Source organism: Geotrypetes seraphini, chromosome 6, assembly GCF_902459505.1.
Source record: "Geotrypetes seraphini chromosome 6, aGeoSer1.1, whole genome shotgun sequence".
Classification (NCBI taxonomy): Eukaryota; Metazoa; Chordata; class Amphibia; order Gymnophiona; family Dermophiidae; genus Geotrypetes; species Geotrypetes seraphini.
The window spans coordinates 139,956,425-139,982,683 of record NC_047089.1 but is presented as its reverse complement, the minus strand read 5'-3'; the positions used below and the strand labels follow the sequence as shown (position 1 = coordinate 139,982,683).

The 26,259-nt window shown below is 43.5% G+C and overlaps 1 protein-coding gene across 4 annotated transcripts in view; it reads left to right on the top strand.

Moving 5' to 3' along the window:
• Positions 1–26,259, top strand: part of MGAT4A (alpha-1,3-mannosyl-glycoprotein 4-beta-N-acetylglucosaminyltransferase A) — a 238,187-nt gene that overhangs the window by 122,138 nt on the left and 89,790 nt on the right. For all 4 annotated transcript variants that reach the window (XM_033948960.1, XM_033948958.1, XM_033948957.1 and 1 more), the window contains one exon: positions 24,977–25,107. In XM_033948960.1, coding sequence (XP_033804851.1) covers positions 24,977–25,107 — 131 coding nt within the window. The remainder of the gene's footprint in view (positions 1–24,976; positions 25,108–26,259) is intronic.

Below are 26,259 nucleotides of genomic sequence, written 5' to 3'. Positions count from 1 at the left end.
TTGCTGAGAGGCTGATATGTAATAAACTTCCACTGCAGGTGATTGAGGCCAGCAGCGTGCCAAATTGTAAGAGTAAATGGGATTTACATGTTGGATCTCTAAGGGGGTAAAGTCAGACGGGTGGGTCAATGGAGTGGGCAGACTTGATGGGCTTTGGCCCTTTTCTGCCGTCATTTTCTATGTTTCTATGCACAGATGGGGAGAGGGACCTTGGAGTGATAGTGTCTGAGGATCTTAAAGTGATGAAAGAATGTGACAAGGTAGCTGTAGCCAGAAAGATGCTAGGCTGTATAGAGAGAGGCATAATCAGCAGAAGAAAGGAGGTATTAATACCCCTGTACAGTTTGTTGGTGAGATCCCACTTGAATTGTGTTTAGATTTGGAGGCTGTATCTGGCTAAGGATATAAGACTTGAAGCAATCCAGAGGAAAGCAAGAAAACGGTAGGGGATTTGTGCCAAGAGATGTACGAAAAGAAGCAGGAAGACCTGAACATATATAGAGGAAAAGAGGGACAGAGGTGATATGATATATGTAATGTAATGTAATGTAATTTGTTTCTTATATACCGCTACATCCGTTAGGTTCTAAGCGGTTTACAGAAAATATACATTAAGATTAGAAATAAGAAAGGTACTTGGAAAATTCCCTTACTGTCCCGAAGGCTCACAATCTAACTAAAGTACCTGGAGGGTAATAGTGAAGTGAAAAGTAGAGTTAGAGGAAAAATAAAAATAAAATAAACATTTTAAAAAGACAGCATTGATCTAAATACTTTGGAAGGTAGAAGAGAGGAGAGAAAGGAATAGAAGCAGAATGGATCAGCGTCAGTGATGAAGTGGAGCAAGTAAGTTTAGGAGGAGCGATTGACGTATCCAGAAAGGGCTTCTTCTGGCCAACAGTCCCAGGATGCCTATGTCTCCTCCCCTGCGATGTTCTCCCATCCATGCATTCCCTCCCAGACACACTGCCCGTGCCCCAGCCGCTCCAAGGAGGCTGCCCCAGATGAGGTCCACAGTGAATGCAGGATTCTCTCCTCTGCGGGAAAGCCGCCCGGAGCCGACAGTCGATCTTCTTAGCGGATTGCAGGGGGGGAAGAGTTCACACTCTTGGTAGGATCGGGTCTGAGTGCTCTCGGTGGTTGTGGCTGGTCTCATTGCTGCTTAGATGTAAAAGCAGTTGATCTCCACTGCTGCTGATATTTAAAAGAAGGCAGATTGATCTCTCCAATATACTGCAGGGGGAGGAGTTCACGCTCCTGGCAGGATCAGGTCTGTGGGCTCTTGGTGGTTGCGGATATAGACATTTAAATGCTTGAAAGGTATTCATATAGAACCAAATCTTTTCCAGAGAAGGGAAATTGGTAAAAGTAGAGGGCATAAATTGAGTTTGCAGGATGGTAGACTTAGGAGTAAAGTTAGGAAATTCTTTTTCATGGAGAGAGTGGTGAATGCCTGGAATGCCCTCCCGAGGGAGATGGTGGAGAAGAATATGGTGAAAAAATTTAAAAAGCTTGGGATGAACACAGAGGATCTCTAATTAGAACATGAATGGGTTTTTCCTGTTGTCCTTTACTTTTCACTAGGTCTTAGTAACATTGGAAACTTTCAATAAAATTTGCTTAAACATAGAATATGAATGGTATAAATTGAAGAAGTAAGGCCGGTACTGGGCAGACTTGCACAATCTATGTGGCAATTCAGTTTAGGATGGGCTTGGGAGGATTCGATAGGAGTCCCAGCAATTTAGAACATGAGGATGGTGCTTGGCAGACTTTCATGGTCTGAATCCTGCAAATGAGATGATTTGGATAGGCTAGAGTGAGTTTCTATGGCTTCTCCAGTAGTTGGAACCCAATGACAATACCGAGCAGACTTCTAAGGTCTGAGGCCCAGAAATAAAGAAAAAAAGACACTTTAATCATGAAATTGTAATGCTTGTAATGGATCATCCATTCAGGTCTTTATCTGCTGTCATTTACTGTTACAACAAACTTCTATATTTCTATTCTAGACCCTCTTTGCCCCCAGTTGAATTGTGTCAGATGCCTTTCTACTTCACTGGCATTGGGGGGACAAGTTCCTCTATGCATTTCCTCCAGTCCCTCTCATAGGGAAAACTCTATTCAAACTTCACCAAGATCAGGGCACCGTGATTCTCATAGCACCCCTTTAACCATGTCAAGTTTGGTTTCCACTCTTAGAACTTTTGATCAACAAACCGTGGAAACTACAAACAATTCTAACATTGGTAGCTCAGAACGAACGGTCCCTACTTCATTCCAACCCCTGCTCATTAAAACCAAGCAAGTAAATGCTTTCTGCCTCTTGGCTGTAGTATCTGCTGTCATAGAAGTATCTAGGAAACCTTCCACTCAGTGTTGTTTTCTGGAGCCCGTCGCTTGTCCATTTCTGTTCATCCTCGACTTTCTTTTCTATCTCTAGTTCTGGGCTCAAAACCAATTTGGTTAGAGTTCATTTCTGTGATATCAGTGCATTTCACTAACATCTGGACAAGATGCCCATTAATGTACATCCCTTAGTAGCCCATTTCATGAAAGGCCTATTTCACACAAAACAACCTATCAAGCCGCCCCCTGTTGCTTGGGATCTTGATGTGGTTCTCTCTGCTCTTATGAAATCTCCCTTTGAGCTGTTTACATCTTGCACATTCAGTCTTCTCACTTGGATATAGTTTTCCTCATAGCCTCACTTGGATATAGTTTTCCTCATTTGATACCATGTGAGTGAATTTTAAGCCCTTGTATCAGATTATCCCTATACAAGATTGTATCACAACAGAGTAGTCTTTCAAACACATCCAAAACTCATCCATAAAGTATTTTCAGAATTTCACCTCAACCAATCCATTGTTTTGCCTTCTTTCTTTCCAAAGCCACATTACCATCCTGAAGAAGCTGTCCTTCACAGATTGGACTGCAAGTGTGCTCTGGCATACTACCTGGACTAGACTAAGCCACATAGGAGATCCTCCCAGCTCTTTCTTGCCTTTGATCCTAATAGGCTTGGAGTTGTTTCCAAGTTGATCATCTCCACTTGTCTAGTGGACTGTATCGCCCTAGTTTATATTCAAGCTGGTCTGTTGCTGCAAAGCTGTGTAAATAGCCCACAATGTAAGGGCTTTGGCTGCTTCGGTGGCTCATTTCACTCTGCATCTATTGAAGAAATCTACAAAGCGACTACTTGGTCCTCAATCTACATTTACTTCTCACTACTGTTTAGAACACAACTCCAGAAGAGAGTTGGTTTGGACAAGCAGTTCTACAGGGTTCCACTTAAACCCAACTTTCCCTCGAATCCTTTAGGGTTTTGACAAGCTCCTGTATTTTCAATGTTTAACCTCTTCCAGAGACTTGATCCTGACAGCTTGGGAGTCCCACATGTGAGAATATTATGCCTGCTTGTCCTCGATGAAAATAAAGATACTTACCTTTAGCAGATGTTATCCGAGGACACCAGGCATATATTCTCACAACCTGCCCATCTCCCTTAGTTGGCTTCTTAGCTTTGTTACTGAACTGATGGTCCCGAAGGTGATATTGGGCGGGAAGGCACTGGTATGCGCTTGGTATGGGCACTGCCTAATGGTTTAAAGTGACAGTGCATTTTGGCAGTATCTGCACTGGGTTCCATAGATCGCCCACATGTGAGAATATATACCTACTTTCCTTGAAGAACACATACCACAGGTAAAATATCTTTGCTTTTGACTCAAAAAGAATTTCAGTTAAGTGAATTTCTTAATGTGTTTCACTATTTACTTTTACTTAAGTAAAAGAAAAAGTAAATATATATTTAAATGCCCAAATATTTTGACCTAGTATTTTGAACAACACTGTGGATGGAGTGAATTTTCCTTTCTTCTCATTTCTCATTTGTGTTTTGTCTTGCTTCCTCCCCTATGGAGCAAAAACCAAGAACCCTCTTTTTCTCTTAATCTCCTTCACAATTGGTTTTGCCTCTAACATTTTTTAAAAACTATGGTTGAAAAACAGCTCAGCAGTTTTAAGACATGTGCTTCTAGTGGTCTATCACTGATCACCGACACCTTTGCATTCTCAGACTATTAGTCCATTACAGAAGAATTACTTCTCCACTCAAAACCACTGTTCCGTGTTGGAAGGGCAATCTTATTTTCTAATAGATAACCAAGAAGCTGTGTAGAGTGTCAAACAAGAAGAACAGATCACTGCATGGCTTTGAAGCATAATGGTTCCGAGACTATATATATATATATATATATATATATATATATATATATATATATATATATACACACACACACATACACATGAGGTGATTGCTCCAAACAGAACCTGGTAATCCTTTACCCTTACCTTGGCTCTTAAACTTCAGAGCGCAAGGTGTGTCTCAGAAAATAAAACACAAACATAAGATAGGATTTACAGTAAGCAGCCAGAGCTCTGGGAAAATGCTGCCGTATCTGAAAAGTCTAATGCCTTCTCAGGCACTGCATCTTTTATTAGCATAGTAGCGCATTTCATCCATTCTGTTTCATGATAGCAAAGTTTTATACTCCTTTTCTTTCTTACACATACTTTCTATTATCCCAGGACAAGCAGGCAGCATGCGCGAGTGTCTTCCTGCCCAACGTAGGGCATGTGGTCCCTTAGTTTCTGCAGAGCTAAGAAGACACGTTGAAACTTTTTCAGCCGTTGAAACTTTTTCTTTGCTGCCTTCCTGCTCTCACAGACTTCTGACTTTCAGTCAGTTTTCTTTTTATTTTCTTTAAGTAAAAAAAAAAAAAGTAAAAATTTTTGTTTTCTCTTTGTCGCAAGTTCGGCCCGGTAGGGCCTGTTCGACCACCTTGGCCTTGGATTTTAATTTAGCTGAAGCCGTCTTCCCTTCCCTGTCCCACCTGCAGACAGGTTTCAAAAAGTGTGGACATTGTGCTCGTCCCATCTCAGTGACTGACCCGCATCGCTGGTGTTCCCAGTGCTTGGAGCCCGAGCACCGTCCTGAAACCTGTTCCCGCTGTTCATCCTTGCAGAAGAGGATTCTCAAAAACCACCTTATTCAGCAGCGCCTCCTTTTTGGTGTCACAATGGAAGGCGATTCGACATCGCTGCCGATGTCAACGGCGCCGGCCAAATTGACACCACAGCAATTGACATCGGTGGAACCATCTTCGGTGTCGCTTACTTTAGTGGGTAAGCAGGCTACAAAGCCTTACCCCAACCCCCTCTGGGCCTCAGGTCAAAACTGCAGTGAGCCAAGTCCTACTGACATCGAGGAGACCCAAGAAGCACTCTGCTCCGATCTCGGTGAGTGCCTCAACATCGACCGCACCGAAGGTACTGGCAAAAAGCCAGCGATACCAGTGCTTACTCTCAAGCAACAGATCCAAGAGTTGCTGAGAGAGGAATTACGGGAATAATTACAATTGCTGTTATAGGGGAAAACATCTTCCAGGGATTTAAGACAAAGTTAGACAAGTTCCTGCTGAACCAGAATGTATGCAGGTAAGGCTGAAACCAGTTAGGGCACTGATCTTTGACCTAAGGGCCACCGCAGGAGCAGACTGCTGGGCACGATGGACCACTGGTTTGACCCAGCAGCGGCAATTCTTATGTTCTTATGGTCCTGACTCAAACTCTGCCTATGTCGACACCGACTCCCCCAGTGCCAGTCCGGTCTGAGCCCTTGACACCGGTTGCACCTGCAATGGAGTCTCCATCGGTGCCGCAACTTCTGACTAAGGAATCAACACTGATGACTCGCTGACACCGGTCGTCGTCAACCCAGACGCCACCTGAGACAACGTCGGTGTGATCGGGGAAAGCACTACAGGTTAAAACATCTCGAATCTTCGACACCAATTGCTCGGCACTGACCCTGGACAACTCAGGATTTAGACCTCTGGGGAAATTCTGAACAAGAACCTATTCTATCTGAAGAAGGAGGGTTATTCAGATGATGAATCCATTCGCCACACTTCTCAAGAGGCTCCTCTAGTCTCTGAAAAATCATTTTTCTCCAAGTTTCTTCGCGAGATGTCTGAGACCATGTCCATTCCTCTGGAAGCTGATTCTAAAAGATCTAAACAGATCCTGGCTGCCTTGGATTATGATCAACCACCCAAGGAACTCCTCAAGCTTCCCCTCCATGATATCTTACGAGAGACTTTCTACAAAAATTTGGAGATGCCACTTACTATCCCTGTGGCTCCTCGTAAGTTGGACTCTTTGTATAGGGTGGTACCCATTCCTGGGTTTGACAAACCCCACCTTCCACACAAGTCTCTCGTGGTAGAATCTACCTTAAAGAAATCCTCAGGGGCTAGTGTGTATGCCTCTGTACCTCCTGTTAGAGAGGGCAAGGCCATGAATCAGTTTGACAAAAGGCTATACCAGAATGCTATGTTGGCCAACCGGTCTGGCAACTACAATTTTTATTTCTCCTTCTACATGAAGCATTTGGTCAAACAAGTTGCCATGTTCCAGAACGTAAGCTTCCGGCTTTCCACCATTTTATTTCTGACTTGCTCCAGCTCTGCAAGTACATGGTTCGTTCCAGCTACGATAGCTTCAAACTCACTTCATGTGCTGCAGCAATGTCAGTGACCATGAGACGTCTGGCTTGGCTTCGGATCTCTGAGCTAGACATCAACCATTAAGACAAGTTGGCAAATGCACCTTGTCTAGGGGACGAGCTTTTTGGTCCTTCCATGGACACGGCTACCCAGAAGTTGTCTGCTCATGAGACCAGGTGGGACACTCTGGTCAAGCCCAAGAAGAATCCTCCACCTTCTCGTCCCTTCAGACCAGCTTCTTCATATCAGAGACGGTTTGCTGCAAAACCTGTGACCCCTGCTCCGCCTCAACCCAGGAGACAGAGACAACAGCAACCACGTCAGCAGCAGCAAAACAGGCTGCCCCCCAAAAGTCTAAACAGCCTTTTTGACGTGTTTCTTCAGAGCATAGCCAACATCACCATTCTACAGACTTTGCCTCAGCCCATTGGAGGCCATCTCTAATCTTTCATAGCTCACTGGGAGCTCATAACATCAGACCTCTGGGTCCTCACCATCATTCATTAGGGTTACACTCTCAATTTTCACACCCTGCCACCAGACCATCCTCCAAGACCCCGCACAATCCTCCCTTCTGCAGGAGGTTCAATCCCTTCTGCTCAATGCCATCGAGTAAGTTCCCCTCAATTAGCAGGAGCAGGGATTCTACTCCCGTTAATTCTTAGTTCCCAAGAAGACCGGAGGACTGAGACCCACTCTGGATCTCGGAGCTCTCAACAAATTTCTAGTCGAGGAGAAATTCAGGATGCTTTCCCTCGCCCTGCTTTATCCTCTCCTCAATCAAAATGACTGGTTATGCTCTCTGGATCTCAAAGAAGCCTACACACATATTCCAATTCATCCAGCTTCCAGGAAGTACCTCCATTTTCAAATCAGTCGATGTCATTACAAGGTTCTTCCCTTTGGTCTGGTATCTTCTCCCAGAGTCTTCACGAAGTGCCTCATTGTAGTAGCTACATTTCTTTGATCACACAGTCTCCAAGTCTTTCCTTACCTGGACAACTGGTTGATCAAGGCTGCATCCTCTCAGAAAGTGGTCTATGCGACATCTCAGACCATCTCTTTTCTTCAGGTTCTAGGATTTTAAGTCAACTTCCCCAAATCACACCTTCCAGCACAACGTCTACAGTTCACTGGGGCAATCTTAGACACCACTCTCATGAGAGTATTTCTTCCTCAAGATTGCCTTCAGGCTCTCATTCGCCTTTGTCAGCAACTGCTTCCTCTTCAATCCATCTCGGCAAGGCACATGATGGTAAGTTTTTGCCATATGGCTTCCACTGTCCATGTGACACCACTAGCACATCTACACCTTCACACTCCTCAGTGGAGCCTTGCTTCTCAGTGGTCTCAAGCGACGGATCGCCTATCATAACATATATCTAACATCATCTCTTCTGCAGTCGCTTCGATGGTGGATGACCTCTTCCAATCTATCCAGAGGTCTCCTTTTTCACTTATCCCCTCAACACAAGGTCATCATGATGGACACATCTCCTTATGCCTGGGGGGCTCATATGGACAATCTTCAGACTCGGGGTCTTTGGACCACCAGGGAGCAGAAATTTCATATCAATTTCCTGGAACTCAGAGTGATCTTTTTTGTCCTCAAGGCCTTCCATCATCTTCTCTGCCCCCAAGTCCTCCTCCTTCGCACAGACAATCAATAGCAATGTACTACATAAACAAGCAAGGAGGCACGGACTCTTTCCTGTTGTGTCAGGAAGCCCAAAAAATCTCACAACCTTTTCCTAAAGGCTGTCTACATTCAAGGGGAGAAGAATTTCCTAGCAGACAACCTCAGCAGGATTCTTCAGACTCACGAATGGACTCTCAACTCTGCAGCTCTTCAGTCCATCTTTGCTCAATGGGGCACTCCACAGGTGGACTTGTTTGTGGCTCCTCACAATCACCAATTGCCCCAGTTTTGCGCCAGGCTTTACTCTTCTCTCTGTCAGGAAGCAGATGCCTTTATCCTGGATTGGACGGGCCTGTTTCTATATATATTCCCTCCAATCCCTCTAATGTTGAGAACTCTGTTCAAGCTCAAGCGAGAAGCAGCCAGCATGATTCTCATTGCTCCACGGTGGCCCAGGCAACATTAGTTCTCCCTTCTGCTTCAGCTCAGTTCCAGGGAACCCATACCTCTTCCAATATTTCCTACTCTGTTTACTCAGAATCAAGAATCTCTTCTGCATCCCAACCTGCAATCACTACACCTGACAGCTTGGTTTCTCTCAGGCTGAATCCATCTCACTTACATCTTTATCAGCCTGTTCGACAAATTCTTGATGCATCCAGGAAATCAGCCACTCAACAATGTTATCACCAGTGTTCCCGCTAAGCTGCGCTGGCGTGCGCTGACGCACAAAATATTACATCGCAGCGCACAAGTTTCTCGTCACAGCGCACGGCGTACGGCAGATGGCAGGGCGGCTAGAGGAGAATCGGGCGAGTTGGCTCATAACTTGCTGGCTTTTAGCTCACAGCGAAAAAAGTTTGCTCACAACACCCGCCCGCTTAGAGGGAGCACTGGGTTATCACCAAAAGTGGATTAGATTCTCTTCCTGGTTGTCTTCTTCATCATCATGATCCCACTTCATTGGCGGTGAAATTGGTGTTAGATTATCTTCTTCATTTATCTGACTCTGGTCTCAAGTCTACATTTATCAGAGTCCATCTCAGTGCTATTACAGCTTTTCACATGCCAGTGAAGGTAAAACCTCTTATGGTTCATCCTTTGGTCTCCAGATTCATGAAAGGACTTTTCCATGTGAAACCACCTCTCAAGCCTCCACCTGTCATCTGGGACCTTAATGTGGTTCTTTCCAGTTTGATGAAGCCTCCATTTGAACCAATGGCCACAGCTCATCTCAAGTTTCTCACCTGGAAAGTTGTCATCCTGATTGCTCTCACCTCTGCCAGGAGGGTCAATGAATTACAAGTGTTGGTGGCAGATCCACCCTTCACAGTTTTTCACCATGATAAAGTGGTTCTGCGTACCCATCCAAAGTTTCTACCGAAAGTCGTCACAGAGTTTCACTTCAATCAATCGATTGTTCTACTATTGTTTTTCTCCAAGCCTCATTCTCATGCTGGAGAAACCGCTTTGCACACTCTGGATTGTAAACATGCTTTGGCCTATTACATCGACCGGACAAAGCCTCATCGAACATTTCCCCAACTGTTCATCTCATTTGATCCTAACAAATTGGGACATCCTGTCTCCAAGAGAACGATTTCCAACTGGCTGGCTGCATGTCTATCGTTCTGTTATGCTCAGACTGGACTGGCACTGGAGAGTCGTGTCACAGCCCACAAAATTAGAGCTATGACAGCTTCTGTTGCTTTCCTCAGATCTACTCCCATTGAGGAAATCTGTAAAGCTGTTACCTGGTCCTCAGTTAATACATTCACTTCTCACTATTATCTGGAGTCCTTCTCCAGATGGGATGGGCAATTCGGCCAATCTGTATTACAAAATTTATTTTCCTAAGGCCAACGCTCCACCATCCCATTCTTGTTAGCTTGGAGGTCACCCATCAGTGCGAATATGCTGCCTGCTTGTCCTGGGATAAAGCACAGTTACTTACTGTAACAGGTGTTATTCTCACAACCCACCCACCTCCCAGGGTTGGCTTCTTAGCTGGCTTATCTTAACTGAGGGACCGTACAACCTACGTTGGGCAGGAAGGCTCTCGCGCATCTGAGTTTCAGGCTAATGCAAACTTTCTAAAGACTTAAAGTGGTGATGCACTTTTAAAGTTGTCCGTACCGCGGCTCCGTCGGTGATGTCACCCATATGTGAGAATATCTGCCTGCTGTCCCTGGATAACTCCTGTTATAGTAAGTAACACTGGTATTTACAGCAATCACATATCTCTTTTTGGCTAAATTATGTACCTTCCTTATTCATTCTACCATATCCTATATAGTACATTAAGCTTCACTAGTTACAAATCATTTTCTCCAAGTTTAGTAAATTTTGGGCTACAGAAGAATTCTTTGGCATGATAAGGTAATTAGCGAGCAATACACATTCCTTTTCTAAGAACTTTTCTGTTTCATTACAAGGTACATGATATCTGTTAGGCCCCCACATTTCCTTTGCTAGTTAGAGTTCACACACTCTGTGTAGTTTCTTTTTAAGTCAAAGCTTCAACATCGCATGGCAGGAACATTGAGCCCAGTTAATTTTACCTCTCTCCACATTTCTTATCCCCCAAGGCCACTACCTTCATTTATTTCAGGATCAGTGAAATGCCACAACTTCTATATATAACTGACAAAAGCTCACCATTTCTCTATATATATCCTATCAGACCCCAATTCTCCCATTTGCCAGGGAGCCCTTCGGGTCTTTCACAACAGAGGTATTCTTTAAATAGATTTTTTGCATTGAACTTCAACATCAAGATTCAAATTTCTGTTCCAAGAGACCAGGTAAAAACTGGATAAATACCAATGCTGTTGCTGTCTACTAGGATTTGGTTCTTTCTTTTAAAAAATATATTTTTATTGAAATTTTCAACACCAACCGTGCTGCCAGCACGCAGTAAACAAATAAGCATTAGAATCAGATACATAGACAGAAGCATCCCCCAGACAATTAACATCAATGAATACTGTCATATCTCCTCCCGCAAAAAGTTACATACCCACAGTCCCACCATGCAGCCCGCACCATACACCCCCCCCACACACACTCAATCACTCACACATTCATTGGTCCCTGTCCAGCCAGCTGCCTCCTGCCCATCCCCCCGAAAGCCATTTTCCCCCCCATCACCCTTGAGAGTGGCTTGGTGTAGGAGTGGAGTTCCCCTGAGCCACATAACACAACTTTTTGATATGCACTGCTATATGAAAAGTCTGAATTTCATACCCAGCTACTTCTCAGGCTCTGGTCAACTACTGAGAAAAGGGTACCACTCTATCCGAAATCCAGTTTTGTAAGATCAGTTTCTTAACTAATAAAACTGCCAGGTAGATAAACCTCCACTGGGACAGGGAAAAAGCCAGAATCTGATCTAACAGTAGCATATCATAAGTCCAAGGGACGGGGTGCTTCAAAGTTTTCTTCAGTAGTGGAAGAACCTTCAGCCATAGTTCAGTAATAGGCCATTCCAAAAAGAGATGTACCAGAGTACCCCTCCCACAGACCCATTCTTACACCCAAGACCCTTGAAATGTATGCTCTATGTAATATTTTATATTGTGTTTCTTTAAGATCAACCGCCCCAACCATGGAATGGACAGAGTCAAAGAGGTCCAGGAAGGTTTGGCTCTCATAATCAACCCCAAGGTCCCACTGCCAGGCGTCTACCACCTTTTCCAGGATTTGCAAATCTTATGCAGATTTCAGAACTCTATACTATGTGAATAATTTATTCAATGCAGGTGGAGTCTGCTGAAATTGAGCATCCAAGAGACCACAGAGCCAATGTGCACCTCACTTCCTCTGTAAAGCATGGAAATAATGCTGAATTTGGAGGTAAGCCAGAAATGGTTTGCCGGTACTGCTCACCTGGACTGCACCTGAGCAAAGGATGGGAACTCCTCAGAATCCATATCCCAGAGATTTTTCAAAGCCCTACATCCCCCCCCCCCCCCCAATACCCGGAGTGAAGTCTTCATTGCCTGTCAGCTGCAAGAGCAAAGAGGCCTCGGGCACCTTCCCCTGGCATCTCCACCACCATCTCCATGCCAATCAGATTGGCCTTAGGAGCTGCATTTTGAAGGCTTCTCCCTGCACAGCAGCCGTGTTTAAATGTAGCAAATTTAAGAAAGAGTGGGGTGAACACCGCTCCACCAACTATCCTATCGGGGAATATTGAATCTGGCCCATCCACCCCCTCATGTACAAAATGAAGCAAAGCTGCCACATTATATTATATAGACGGAGATCCAGGAGATTCAAACTCTCCTGTCGCTTATCCAAGATTAACTTAGTATAACTGATGCGAGCCCTTTTGTTCCTCCATATAAAAAAAAGTCCCTATAGAACGGAAAGCATTGATATCCCTGTTAAGGATCCACATGGGCAGGGTCTGCAAAGGCTATAAGAGCTTGGGGAGGAGCACCATGTTTGTCAGTGCTATCCTCCCCCACATACCAAGCGGCAGATCCTTCCATTTGGTGCACAAAACCTTTATGTTCTCCAGGTGATTTAGGACATTATGCTTATACATGAGTTTGGGGCTGGGACGCAGATAAACTCCCAGATATCTCATGGGTTTTGTTACCGGCAGTATACTCAGGGATGCACGCCAAGCCTCTACCCCCTGGGAGCCCAAGAGCAATAATGCGGATTTATTGCAATTGACTCACAAACGGATATCCTACCAAAGGATTGAACACGATCCAAGACCAGATCTAGCTGTAGGTGGGCTTGATCCATGTAAGTAGAATATCATCTGCAAATAAATTAATACGGCTTTCCCTACCACCCATCTGTATACCACGAAGACTTGGATCCATCTGAACCTTAACTGCCAACGGCTCAAACGCTAACACAAAGAGAAGAGGTGACAATGGGCACCCTTGTCGAGTTCCACGTCCCAGGGGAAATGGGGCAGTAAGTTTCCTGTTCACCAGAAGTCTAGCCTGAGGTGCTATATATAAACTCTGAAAGTGCCCCCCAATCCCATATCTTTCCAGTACCCAAAATAAATACTTCCACGAGATGCTATCAAAAGCTTTTTCCATATCCAGTCCCACGATAGCCACAGAGCCCCTTACCCCTTGCATAGAGTGTACTGCCATCATTGCCCGTAGAAGTTTCATTGAGGGATACCTCCCCGGCACAAAGCTCACTTAGTCTTCATGAATCAACTGGGGCAAAAAAGCGTTCAAATGTTTAGCCAAGATTACCGCCAACAGCTTAGTGTCCCGGTTGAGGAGGGAGATAGGATGGTATGACCCCACCTGCATGGGATTACATTACATTAGTGATTTCTATTCCGCAAATGCCTTGCGGTTCAAGGCGGATTACATAAAAGTTTTCAGAGATTACATAAAAGTTTACAGGAATAGCATAAGAGATCCTTTCTGGGCTTAGGCAGAAGAACCACATGAGCCAAATTGGGGTACCCCCAACCCCTTCTCGGGACCCAATGCATTATAGGCTGCTCCCAACACAGGAGTCACCAAGACTGACATTAAGTTATAGTACTCCGGCCCAAAGCTATCAGGTCCTGGGGACTTAATGAGTTTCAATGCCTTTATGCCTGCCAATATTTCCCCCAGAGCAATGGGAGCACTCAGCATGGGCATCTGACAACTGAGGCAAAGCAAGCCCCTGCTGAAAAAGATATCCCTATCCTGTGCCTGGAATGGATGATGAGAGTATAAGGCCTCATAGAAACTGAACAAACTGTTGTTGGATCTGTGCCTCATTAGTTTATTTATTACCCTGTGCATCTTTGATGGACAAGATGACCTGGCGCTTCCGATAAGGACGCACCAGTGTGGCCAAAAGCTGTCCCGTCTTCCCGCCCCACCTATAGAGCTTATATCACTGGTAGTAACTGTCCCTGGAGGCTTTCTGGGTAAGGATAAGATCTATATGTTGCCTCACTTCTTTCAGCCGGTCTTTGTCAGTTACAGTCAAAGTAGCCATGTGATTTCCCTGCAAAAAAGTCAACACCTTAGAGAGAGATAAAAGGACAGCCAACTGTCTCTTGTTCCATCTGATGAATAGGCAATAATAAACCCTCATAGGACCACCTTAGAGGCTTCCCCAAAAAACACTGGGTCCAGATCTGGGGTCTTGTTGTTCTTTCAGTAATCCGTCCACTGCTCCTGGAGATAACTTTTGAAAATCCATATATCGATACAAACGAGTCGTGAAACACCATGTTCGTTCAGTAGGGTCTGATGTTATTTGTAACGCTAGAACTATCAGTGAGTGATCAGTCAGTGGTACATACTTAATGCTGATGTCCATCACCCTGGGTAACTGAGAAGAAGAAACCAGTAAATAGTCCAGGCGGGTGTATACCTCATGGGGATGGGAAAAGAAGGTGTAGGTGCGCTTGGTTGGATGCATGACCCTCCAGATGTCTAGCAGGTCTAACTGCCCCATCAGAAAATTTACCCCTTGGCTCCATGATCTCTCGGACGTCGTTTAGCCAGATTACAATCCAGGAAAGGATCAGCAGTAATATTAAAGTCTCCACCTACTATGGGGTGATAGTCTGGGTACATTGTTAGTTTGGGTAAGAGCTCTGAAAAAAAACTATGATTATACACATTGGGTGCATATACATTACAGAACAGCCATTTTTGGCCCCATAGTACAATCACATATCTGCCTTTGGGATCCTGGAGAACCTTATGAATAGTCAGTGGCAATTGTTTATGAAACAGGATAGCTACACCATGCTTTCTGCCATTAAAAGCCGAGAAATACACCTCTCCCACCCATTCCCTGCAGAGCTTAGTATGTTCTAACATGGAGAGATGTATTTCCTGGAGGTACTCTATATCCACCTGTTCTTTCCTAAACTAATTCAATATCTTTTTGCGCTTAATAGAGGAATGGGTCCCATCTATATTTAAGGTAGAAATCTTGAGCTTAACCATTATGTTTCAGTTTAACATATCCATATTCACAATACCATGCAGTACTCAAATGAGGGTGAGTGATCCCCCAGCTAGACCACCCATGCCCAATAAGTCATTGAGCTGTTGACACAAATCCTCTACTGTTCTGCATAAGCCATCAAAGTCTGCATGCAAATCCTGATGCATCTTGTGCATAGCAGCTTTTAGTTTGTTAATCCACTCATGAAGCACCATACGCAAGGCCAGGTGAGATCCCCCACTAGCTGGGTCAGCACCTTCCACTGCGCTTCAATCTCCTACTTGCTGGAGTTCCTCGTGGTGCAGGGCTGCATTTTCCACCTGCAGTGCTTGAAAGGCGAACACTTTTAAATCCAGCCACTGTGGGGTTTTTTGTTAGTCATCTTTATGTGATATAGCTGATTTCCGGCGTATCTTTTACGCTTATTTCGTGTGGAGTAATATTGCATATTTTTGCTTACTCAGTCAGGGTGGTTGGGAGCTCGAGAATCAGGCTGCCATCCTGCTGATGACATCGACTGGGTAACCAAACAGTTGAATATAAGAGAGATGTTAGATATGGTGTATTTGGATTTTAACAAAGACTTTGATGTGATTCTGCATAGGTGAGTCATAAACAAACTGAGTGCCCTTGGTATGGGACCTAAAGTGACGAACTGGATTAAAAATTGGTTAATTGGAAGGAGACAAAAGGTAGTGGTAAATGAAGTTTGCTTCATGAAAAAGAATGTTGTTAGTGTAGTGCTGCAGGGATCTGTCCTTGAGCCAGCTCTTTTTAACATCTTTGAGAGTGATATTGCGGAAGGACTATCTGATAAAGTTTGACTTTTTGCAGATGTTACCAAACTCTGTAATAGAGTAGACACCCCAGAGGTTGTGAATAACATGAGGCGGGATCTAGTGAAGCTTGAAGAATGGTCCAGTAATTGGCAACTAAGATTTAATGCTAAAAAATTCAGGGTCATGCACTTAGGATACAAAAATCCAAGAAAATGGTATAGTATAGGGGACAAAACGGGTAAAAAACGGTGATGGTCAAAGCCAGGAGGATGCTCGGATGCATAGGGAGAGGAATGGCCAGTAGGAAAAAGGAGGTGATAGTGACATTGTATAAGCCTCTTGTGAGGCCTCACTTGGAAAACCATGTGTTATTCTGGAGACTTATTCAACAATTAAACTGGCTAATGGCAAGCACTATTAAACATCCAACAAGAATATTCTTGCCATAAAAGTGCGAAGAACTACAGATTCATAGGAAACACACTAGGGATATCTCAGAACGCTACTCCGATAATGTAATATCAGGGTAGCAGCACTCCTCACTGACTTCACTTTTACGTGTGTTCACTTTGTGACTCTTTTGTTTTAAATCAATCTCTAATGTCTATCATAGTTCATTTTGGTCTAATTTAATTTTGTATAAAGCTTTTTATAAGATTTTTCTTATAAAAATTCCACATTCATATATCTTCATATAATGTTCCTTGTGAACCTTTAAATCCTTAAAGGTCAAAAATGCACTTAGCTTTTATGTAGCATTGTTCAACTGAATATTGTACTGCCTCCCATACCCATTTAAACCATTTGTCACCCCCTTGCTCAAAAATCATTTTTTGTATCTGTAACATAAACATAACGAATGCCACCAAAAAGTAAAATTTAAGCTTGAAATTTTTATTGAGTTTAAACAATACAAACCAGCACATACAGCTCACCATCAATAATGTGAGAACATCAAATAACCACTGAAGAAAACAGTGTAACAACAAAAATAGCTTGAGGCACAATCCCCAATCCCCCCTCCCCCCACACCTGCAAAGGGTAACAACAGGAGCAGGTATTCACCCAGCCCATGAGACACGCAATTTTTGAAGAACAATGTTCCAAATTTTCCTTGATTGTGCATAATAACCTCTATGTTTAGCCACATATAATTCCATTTTCCTCATCAAAGACAATTTCACCCTCCATTCAGGTCAGGAACCAAGGTCTGTTTCCAATACGCAGCTATGAGACATTTAAACGCTGCCAATCCCAAACGTAGTATCTTGGTTTGCCAGCCCATCTCACAAATATTATGCATCCCCAATAAGCAAGTTTGAGGCGTTAGAGCAAGGGGAACCCCCAGGGTGTTCTCCAAGGACCCCAGCACTGCTCGCCAACACGAAACTAACACTGGACACTCCCACCAGATATGCATAAAAGTGCCCATTGCTACCTGGCACCTCCAGCGCATGGGTGTCGTCTGAAGGTACATCTTATGCAACCGTTCAGGTGTATAATACTAGCGATTCAACACTTTATATGCATTCTCTTGTATAAGTGCACAGGAAGACGCTTTACCCACCTCTACACAGATGATCTCTCATTCTTTAGAGGTAAACGTACAGTGTATATCTTGCTCCCAATGACTACGGAAACCAAAAGTGGGTAATACCCATCCCCTCGTGGTACTCTCTGTAATGTTCCCCAAAGATGCTCCAGTTGCTAAGTTTCAACCGGGGGAATGGTGACCCATCCTCTAGCCATCATAAAGTGTGTTACTTGAAAATATGCCAAATAATCCCCAGCCTGCACCCCCGACTGATGTTGTAGGCCTCAAATGATATCAAGGTCCCCAGACGCAAAAAATCTCTAAATGTACGCAGTCCCAAGGTTTCCCACAGCCTAAAAACAGGGTTAGTTCTACCCTCTCCAAATTCTGGTTCTTCCCATAAGGATGCTAAGGCGGAAGTCCCCCTCCCCTCATTGCAGATCAGTTTAGTGTTAGCCCATAATGTAATTAAATGGAGGATATATGGATTGTCCGTTTCCAATTCCCACTGATGTACCGTCTGAGATGACCATAGTTTAGCATCCGATCGACCCTGAGAGACAAAAGACTGTTCCAGCCGGACTCCCCATTTATATGCACCCAAATCCCACTCCAACAACATCCGAAGCTGCGCCGCCTGATAATACCAAGAAAGGTTAGGAACCCCTTTCCCTCCTTGAATTCTATCGACCCACATCACCTGTTGGGAAATCCTGGGAGCCCTATTCTGCCAAATAAATTTCCGAAATTCAACTTGCAGCAATTTAAACATCTGATGCGGCATGGAGATAGGCAAAGTCTGAAATAGGAATAAAAATCGAGGGAGAATATTCATCTGAAGCACCGCTATGCGCCCCCCCCCCCCCAAGAGAGCCAAAGCCACTGCCATCGTTGAAGATCCAAACGGACCTTCCGAATGAGCGGGCCATAATTAACTGCATACAAATCGGTAAGCTCCGAGGGCAATATAATCCCCAAATATTTAAGACGGTGAGGAACCCATTTAAAAGGAAACACTCCCCGAAGGGCACTAACCCGCGCAGTCCCCAAAGTAAGATCCATCAATTCAGTCTTATCTAAATTAATCTTAAAACCAGAAGCCCTCCCATATTCCTCAAAAATTTGAAGCAGTTGGGGTATAGCCTGTTCCGGCTTCGTCAAATATAAAAGAACATCATCAGCAAATAATGCTATACGATGGTCCACGCCCCCCACTTGAATCTCACTTAAAAGAGGATGCTCCCGAATCATAATCGCCAAGGGTTCTATGGTGAGCGCAAAAAGCAGGGGAGACAATGGGCATCCCTGACGGGTGCCCCTTGCTATGGTAAAAAATTCCGTATAAGATCTATTAATATGCAGACAAGCTCGAGGTAAATGATATAATGCATGAACCCATGCCACAAATGACCCCCGATGCCCATTTTCTCCACCACTGCCCACAGAAACTGCCAGGAGACCCGATTGAAGGCTTTCTCAGCATCTATTGCCATCAAAGCCGCTGATTCCTTGTCCCGTTTCACTGTCCACATCAAGTGCAAGGTACGTCGAATATTATCCCCCACTTGCTTCCGTTGAATAAACCTGATTGATCCATATGAATTATCTTAGGAAGCAGTCTTCCCAATCGTAATGCCAAGACCTTGGCAATGATTTTAGCGTCTACATTCAACAGGGAAATGGGTCTATAAGATCCACAAGAGTTCGGGTCTCTTCCAGGTTTCAATAAAATCGTAATCCCCGCCTCCCCCATGGTTCCAGGTAAAAGGCCACCAGACTCAACCCCATTAATTAAGCGAACCAACAGAGGTCCCACCTGGTCTCTAAATTTTTTATAAAAACGATTGGTGTATCCATCTAGACCAGGAGATTTCCCCGGCTTAATTCCCCGAATAACTTCCAATACTTCCCTCAGCATCACCGGTTCATTAAGTTGTGCTTGGTCTGCAGGGGACAGGGTCGGCAGCTCCATTTTATCCAAAAACCCCTCCACCACCCCCTCTTCCCTTCCCTCTCCCGACCGATATAGTTGACGATAATATTCCAAGAAAGTTTTACCAATTGCAGCATTGGTAACATGCAGATTCCCACTCGGATCTTTAATTTGTGTAATAGTAGCTCGAGCTTCCTCCTCCAAAAAGTAAAATTTAATCGGTCACAGTTTTACCAATTTTTTGTACTCATTTGGATGGCTGCCTCAGTCATAATACCCAATAATCTATTTTTATGTCTGTCTACTAGAGGTGTAGGAGATAACAACATCCCACAGATTACCACATCATACGATAGTGGAATCACAGTCTCCAAAATCAGAGTAATATGACCCCATATAGATCTCCAGAAGTTAAGTATCAAGGGACAAAAGAAGAGCAGATGATCCAGTGTCCCTATATCGAGATGACAGTGCCAGCATCTATTTGACTTATAACTATCTAATTTTTGTAATCTAACAGGGGTCCAAAAACTTCTATGCAACAAAAAAACCCACGTTTGTCTCATAAATGCTGACACTGTACATCTCATCCTCCAAGACCAAATCCGTGGCCATTGAATAGCAGAAATGTGCTGCTTAATCTCAATACTCCAGATGTCTCTCAAACTTGTTTTTGGTTTCTTATTCATATAACCAGATATTAATTTATGCCCTAGGAAATCTGTCTGGAAGCATAGGACTGGCAAGCTATATTGATTTTTTAGATTTCGCCAATCAAGGAACCCCTTCTGAATGGCTTGCTTCAACTGCAGCCACTTATAAATTTGAGACTTTGAGATACCACACACAATTCCAGCTTATAGTACAATCCCTAATCCTAAGTCTACTAGATTACTGCAACATCCTCTACCTCCCCTGCCCTGCTACAATGACTAAACAACTACAAACAATCCAGAATACAGCTGTGAGACTCATCTACTCATTGATTCTGGGCTGTATAAAGAGAGGCGTAGTCAGTAGAAGGAAGAAGGTGTTGATGCCCCTGTACAGGTCATTGGTGAGGCCCCACTTGGAGTATTGTGTTCAGTTTTGGAGACCGTATCTGGCGAAAGACGTAAGAAGACTTGAGGCGGTCCAGAGGAGGGCGACGAAAATGATAGGAGGCTTGCGCCAGAAGACGTATGAGGAGAGACTGGAAGCCCTGAATATGTATACCCTAGAGGAAAGGAGAGACAGGGGAGATATGATTCAGACGTTCAAATACTTAAAGGGTATTAACGTAGAACAAAATCTTTCCCGGAGAAAGGAAAATGGTAAAACCAGAGGACATAATTTGAGGTTGAGGGGTGGTAGATTCAGGGGCAATGTTAGGAAATTCTACTTTACGGAGAGGGTGGTGGATGCCTGGAATGCGCTCCCGAGAGAGGTGGTGGAGAGTAAAACTGTGACTGAGTTCAAAGAAGCGTGGGATGAACACAGAAGATTTAGAATCAGAAAATAATATTAAAGATTGAACTAGGCCAGTTACTGGGCAGACTTGTACGGTCTGTGTCTGTGCATGGCCGTTTGGTGGAGGATGGGCAGGGGAGGGCTTCAATGGCTGGGAGGGTGTAGATGGGCTGGAGTAAGTCTTAACAGAGATTTCGGCAGTTGGAACCCAAGCACAGTACCGGGTAAAGCTTTGGATTCTCGCCCAGAAATAGCTAAGAAGAAAAAAAAAAAAAAATTTAAATTGAATCAGGTTGGGCAGACTGGATGGACCATTCGGGTCTTTATCTACTGTCATCTACTATGTTACTATGTTTGAGAAAACATGACCATATTACAGAAGCATACATCAACTCACATTGGCTACCAATCCAAGAAAAAATACTATTTAAATTCTACTGTATGTTATTTAAAGACTTAAACGGAGAAAGCCCAACCTACCTGAACAACCGCCTCGTCCAAACACCTCAATCAGACATAGAAAAACACACACCCCTCGATCAAAGAAGTAAAAAGGGAAAAAAACTATACGATGGCCTCCTGGCCACTCAAGCAGCTAAACTAGATAACCAAATCTCCAATCTACTGATAACGACACCAGACTACAAGACGTTCAGAAAAGAAATAAAAACTATACTTTTCAAGAAATTCCTGAAACAGCCATAACTTCAGAAAAGAAATAAAAACTACATTCTTCAAGAAATTCCTGAAACAGCCCTAACTTCAAACTTACCGTCCTTCCCCCCTTCCTCTTCCCGCCACACAGAAACTACATAACCTACTCATTACCTCTCTAGAAAGGACAAATTTTCTTCCATTGTAACGCTCAGTTTTCTCTCTCTTTTGAAATCCGCCTTGAACCGCAAGGTAATGGCGGAATAGAAATCTCTAATGTAATGTAATGTAATTGTTGCAGTCGTGAAAAATCAAGCATTTTCCCATTTGATAAAACATCATCTAGTGTATGTATACCTGCCTGCATCCAATGCTTCTAGAATATCTTAGACTCACCAATTTGAATCTTGGAGTTTAGCCATAAGGATTGACAGGTGGATTTTTCTACTGGAATATCTATTAAGTTGTTAATAAATTTCAAGGTTTTCCAGGTGTCAAATAAAATACTATTGTCCTTAACATATCTGGGCAACTTGATACTCAACACATGAAACAACCGTAATGGGGACATAAGTTGCCACTCTAAGTAAAGCCAATCAGGGAGATGTTCCATGAGCTCAGGAAGGATCCAATACGTACCCTGACACAGTATATAGGCCTGATGGTACCTATAAAAGTTTGGGAAATTTACCCCACCCGCTGCAATTGGGTTTTGTAAAGATACTAAAGCAATACGAGCAGTTTTACCCAGCCAAATAAATTTGGTGAGAATACTATTCAATTTCTTATAAAAGGACCCCTGAAAATAAACTGGCAACATACCCATTTGGTAGCAAACCACAGGCAAAATCATAATTTTAACCGTTTGGACTCTTCCCCCACCAAGACAGATGTAATGGGTTCCATTGCTCACACATTTCTGAGATCTTTAGCAATAAGGATTTTTTCATTTACTCTCATCATGTCTTCCAATGTTTTTTGAATCCAAATACCTAAATTTGTTGTGTTGATTTTCTGTAAGTGTCTCATACAGAGCCTGTTTTTCCTTTTATTTCCATTAGTAAGGTTTTTAGCACTTTTAGGTTTTCTTTGTTTTTCTATAGTTCACTAGGCCCCCTTAGACTTTGTGCACCTGGTCCAGTAATTTAGAACATGAGGAAGGTGCTGGGTGGACTTTTACGGTCTATATCCCGCAAATGATGTGATGGTTTGGATAGGCTGCAGTGAGCTTTGACAGAAGCTCCAGTAGTTGGAACCCAAGGTATCAAGCTTTAACAGTAAATCCAGTAGTTCCAGGCAGTTCTATCGTCTAGTACCCAGTAATAGCAAAGAAAAAGACGATTCAATTTAGGCATAAATTTTTAGAATGAGTGTAACTTGTTGGTCAGACAGGATGGACCATTCAGGTCTTTATCTGCCGTCATTTACTATGTTACTGTGGTCTGGGACTCCTTCATAAAGCCATTTGATTTCACCTTGGCTAATTTCCTGATATATCCTAGAAAGCTCCCATTTCCAGAAGTTCACCTAGTGCAGCAGTGCCTAAGGTCTGATCATAATCCTCCTTGCAATCTGTTCATAGATGTTAAGAAAAGGTATTAAGGGTTATGAGAAGCCGTGTGAATGGAGTTTTGCCACTGAGAAGACTGGCTCATCGACTTAAGCATCAGTGCTATAGAAATTATAAATAGTAGTAGAGGCATCGATCTCTGGCCTTGGGGGCTGCATTGGACACTGGGGATATGTGACATTGAAAGGATTTCCATCTTCCTTGAAATTGAGCATCGGTAATGGCTACCTGGATTGGCACACTCCAATCTCCTCCTGAAGGTGAGGACAGATTGTCCTCATCCTCATTGATGCTAGGGGACTCCGATGCTTTGCATCGGGTAGTGGCCAAAAAAACATTGGCATCACTCCCTCTGAAGTTAAGTGTCAAGAGCACTGAGACATCAGTGTCATTGATGCCCTTGAAGCACTCCTGATGTGATGACTGCTAATCCTCCGGGACCAAGTCAGGGTACAGAAGCCTCCATCGAGCCAAGACTAGGTCACCAATTCAACCCTGAAGACTTTGAAGGAAGTGGTCATTCTAGCTAAATCTCTAGTAAATTGATGGCAGCCCTTCGAGGAGTGTCTTGGGGCCATGTTCCAGAAAAAGATGGATTGCCTTTTGGTCTCCAGCCCATCCTGGAGGCCCATGGCACTGCCTGCGAGCAGCATATGAACACAAAGGTGTTATGGGACCTTGGAGGTGGTTCGGCCTTGGTGTTGATTGCCAGTGGCTTGGAGTGTGGGAGCCTACCTAGGGAGCCAGGGATTCCTGGTGCTTTGACACCTTCAACCCATTCCTTGCCAGACTATGTGAAGCAGGCAGAGATTCAGATGTCTCATGGTGAGTACTTCTACAAGTCTGATTCTGACTGCTCCTAGGTGTCTAAGGAGCCACCTGAAGACCTGTTGAAGGGGTTCCATGATCTTCCCTCAGACCCTTGCCCTCCTCCTTTTTTGTTTTTTATCAGGGTGATGGCTAGGTCCAACCCATTTGATTTGGTGACTGAGGATGAGTTTAATATTGGACATCCTTCAGTGTGATGCCTCCCCCCTCCTCCCAAAGGATGCTGTGACAGTGCCCTTTCACAGAATTCTTAAACTCATACAGATGAAGCAGTGGAAGATCCTTTCTCTCTATACAACAGGTTTAAAAAAAAAAAAAAAAGTTGACTATGTATAGAGTCCAGAAGACTCCAGGTTTGAGAAGCTTCAGCTTCCTCGCCATTCCATGGTGGTCAAATATGCTCTCAAAACAGCCAAGATTTTCAAGATTCACTTCTCAGCCTCTCCCCTAGGGAGGGAAGACCATATCTTGGAGTTTTGGGGTAAGAAGTATCAGAATGCTATGCTGCCCCCACCCCCCTCCCCTTAGCTGCTTACCAGTGCTTAATGAGCATGTACTCGCAGAATATTATGCACAGTGTGGTATGATGATTCGCTCATGGATATTTGGGTTTATTTTAGTGATGTAAATGTCTATTTTTCTTAAATGTTTTGTTTGTTTGAATTAGTTTTGATGTTTTTATTGTATGCCACCTAGGTTTTAGGTAGATAATAAATATTTTAAATAAATAATAAAATAGAGACTGCCAACACTCTCCCTTGGGTCAAGTTCTAAGGAAGCTGGGTCCATGTTGACACCATTAGATAATGTCACCCATTAGTGTTTGATTTATTCTGCACTCTATGGGGAACCCCTGTTATATGTATGTAAGTAATTCTGCTTTACTAATTAACATTTTGAAAAAAATGTACTCACTTTGTCTTTGTGCATATCTGCAGAACCATTGATTACATAGCACCCAAATTTTTAGGATAGGTATATCTTTTATAAGAAGTAGAAATGCATTTTAGATAAAACGGTTTATATGAATTGCTCTGCAATTATTTGTTTGCTTTTTCAAATTGCTACAGGTAAAATGTTTCAGGCTCCTGATATGAATCTTATTGTGGAGTTCATATTTATGTTCTATAAGGAGAAACCCATTGATTGGCTGCTGGATCACATATTGTGGGTGAAGGTCTGCAATCCGGAAAAAGATGCTGTAAGTCAATGGGGGGAGTTTTCTATTTGTTTGAAAAATAGATTTTTATTAATTAAGAAAAGCATTTAATTAGTAACCTGGAAAGCTGAAACCAAGCATTTATTTACATTAGACAAAAACATATTGGACTCCTTCTTGCCATAACACTGTTCTGACAATAATCTGATTTAATTTGACGTTTTTAACCCACTTAATTCCTAGATAAATTCCAAAGTAGCATATAACCTACTTTATGTATAAAATGATACAAAAATAAACAAATATAATGTACAGTGTATAACTTTAGTCTGACTAATAATTAAGTACAGTGGTACCTTGGATTGCGAGCATAATTTGTTTCAGAAGCATGCTCATAATCCAAAGCGCTCATATATAAAAGCAACTTTCCCCTTAGCAAGTAATGGAAACTCGGACGATTCGTTCCACATCCTCAAACTCTGTAGATTAATTATCATTAGCGACGCTTCCACCGCTGCCTCAGACCTATCCGCACGGCTCATCCAGTTCTTTCGGGGAGGACTATGCCGCTGTTAGCTGCATCTCCAGGTCCCACGGAGGACCCCAAGAGCCTGGTCTCTTCGTCGTTCTCTGCAGAGCCCAGAGTCCTCGAGCGGGAAGAAACCCAGCTGCACATTTAAGCTGCAGGTACTGAGAGCTCTGGGGTGCCCCTTCCTTGCACTTCTCTTTCTGCCTGGCTGCTGGGACTCCTCATTCGGCACAAAGCCCAGTGCACTAACCCCTATTCTTATGCTAATGCCCGAGAGTGCAGGGACTTGCAGTTAGAAAGGAATTGCTCCCTCACCCTGCCATTGTGTCCATGCTGTTGTCCAAGCTCCACTCCCTTTTGATTGTACTTCCTGTATCCGGTGGAGCTGAATGCGGCGTGGGCAGGGTGGTGGTGCCGGCATGGGTTGGTGAGGTAAGGGTTTGGGGGTGGGCTGTGCTCGCTTATCGAGTTAACATTCGTTTTGCGAGTTAAAATTTGCTTGAGTGTTTTGTTCGTCTTGCAAAACACTCGCAAACTGAAGTTTGACTGTACTTAACAAGTAGGTAGGCTTTCTACTTTTGTGAAAAGATGTAGGAGAGATGTGATTCATAGTTGATAATAAAATATTTCAAACAGAGGAAGTGACTTCACTTCCAGTGATGGCT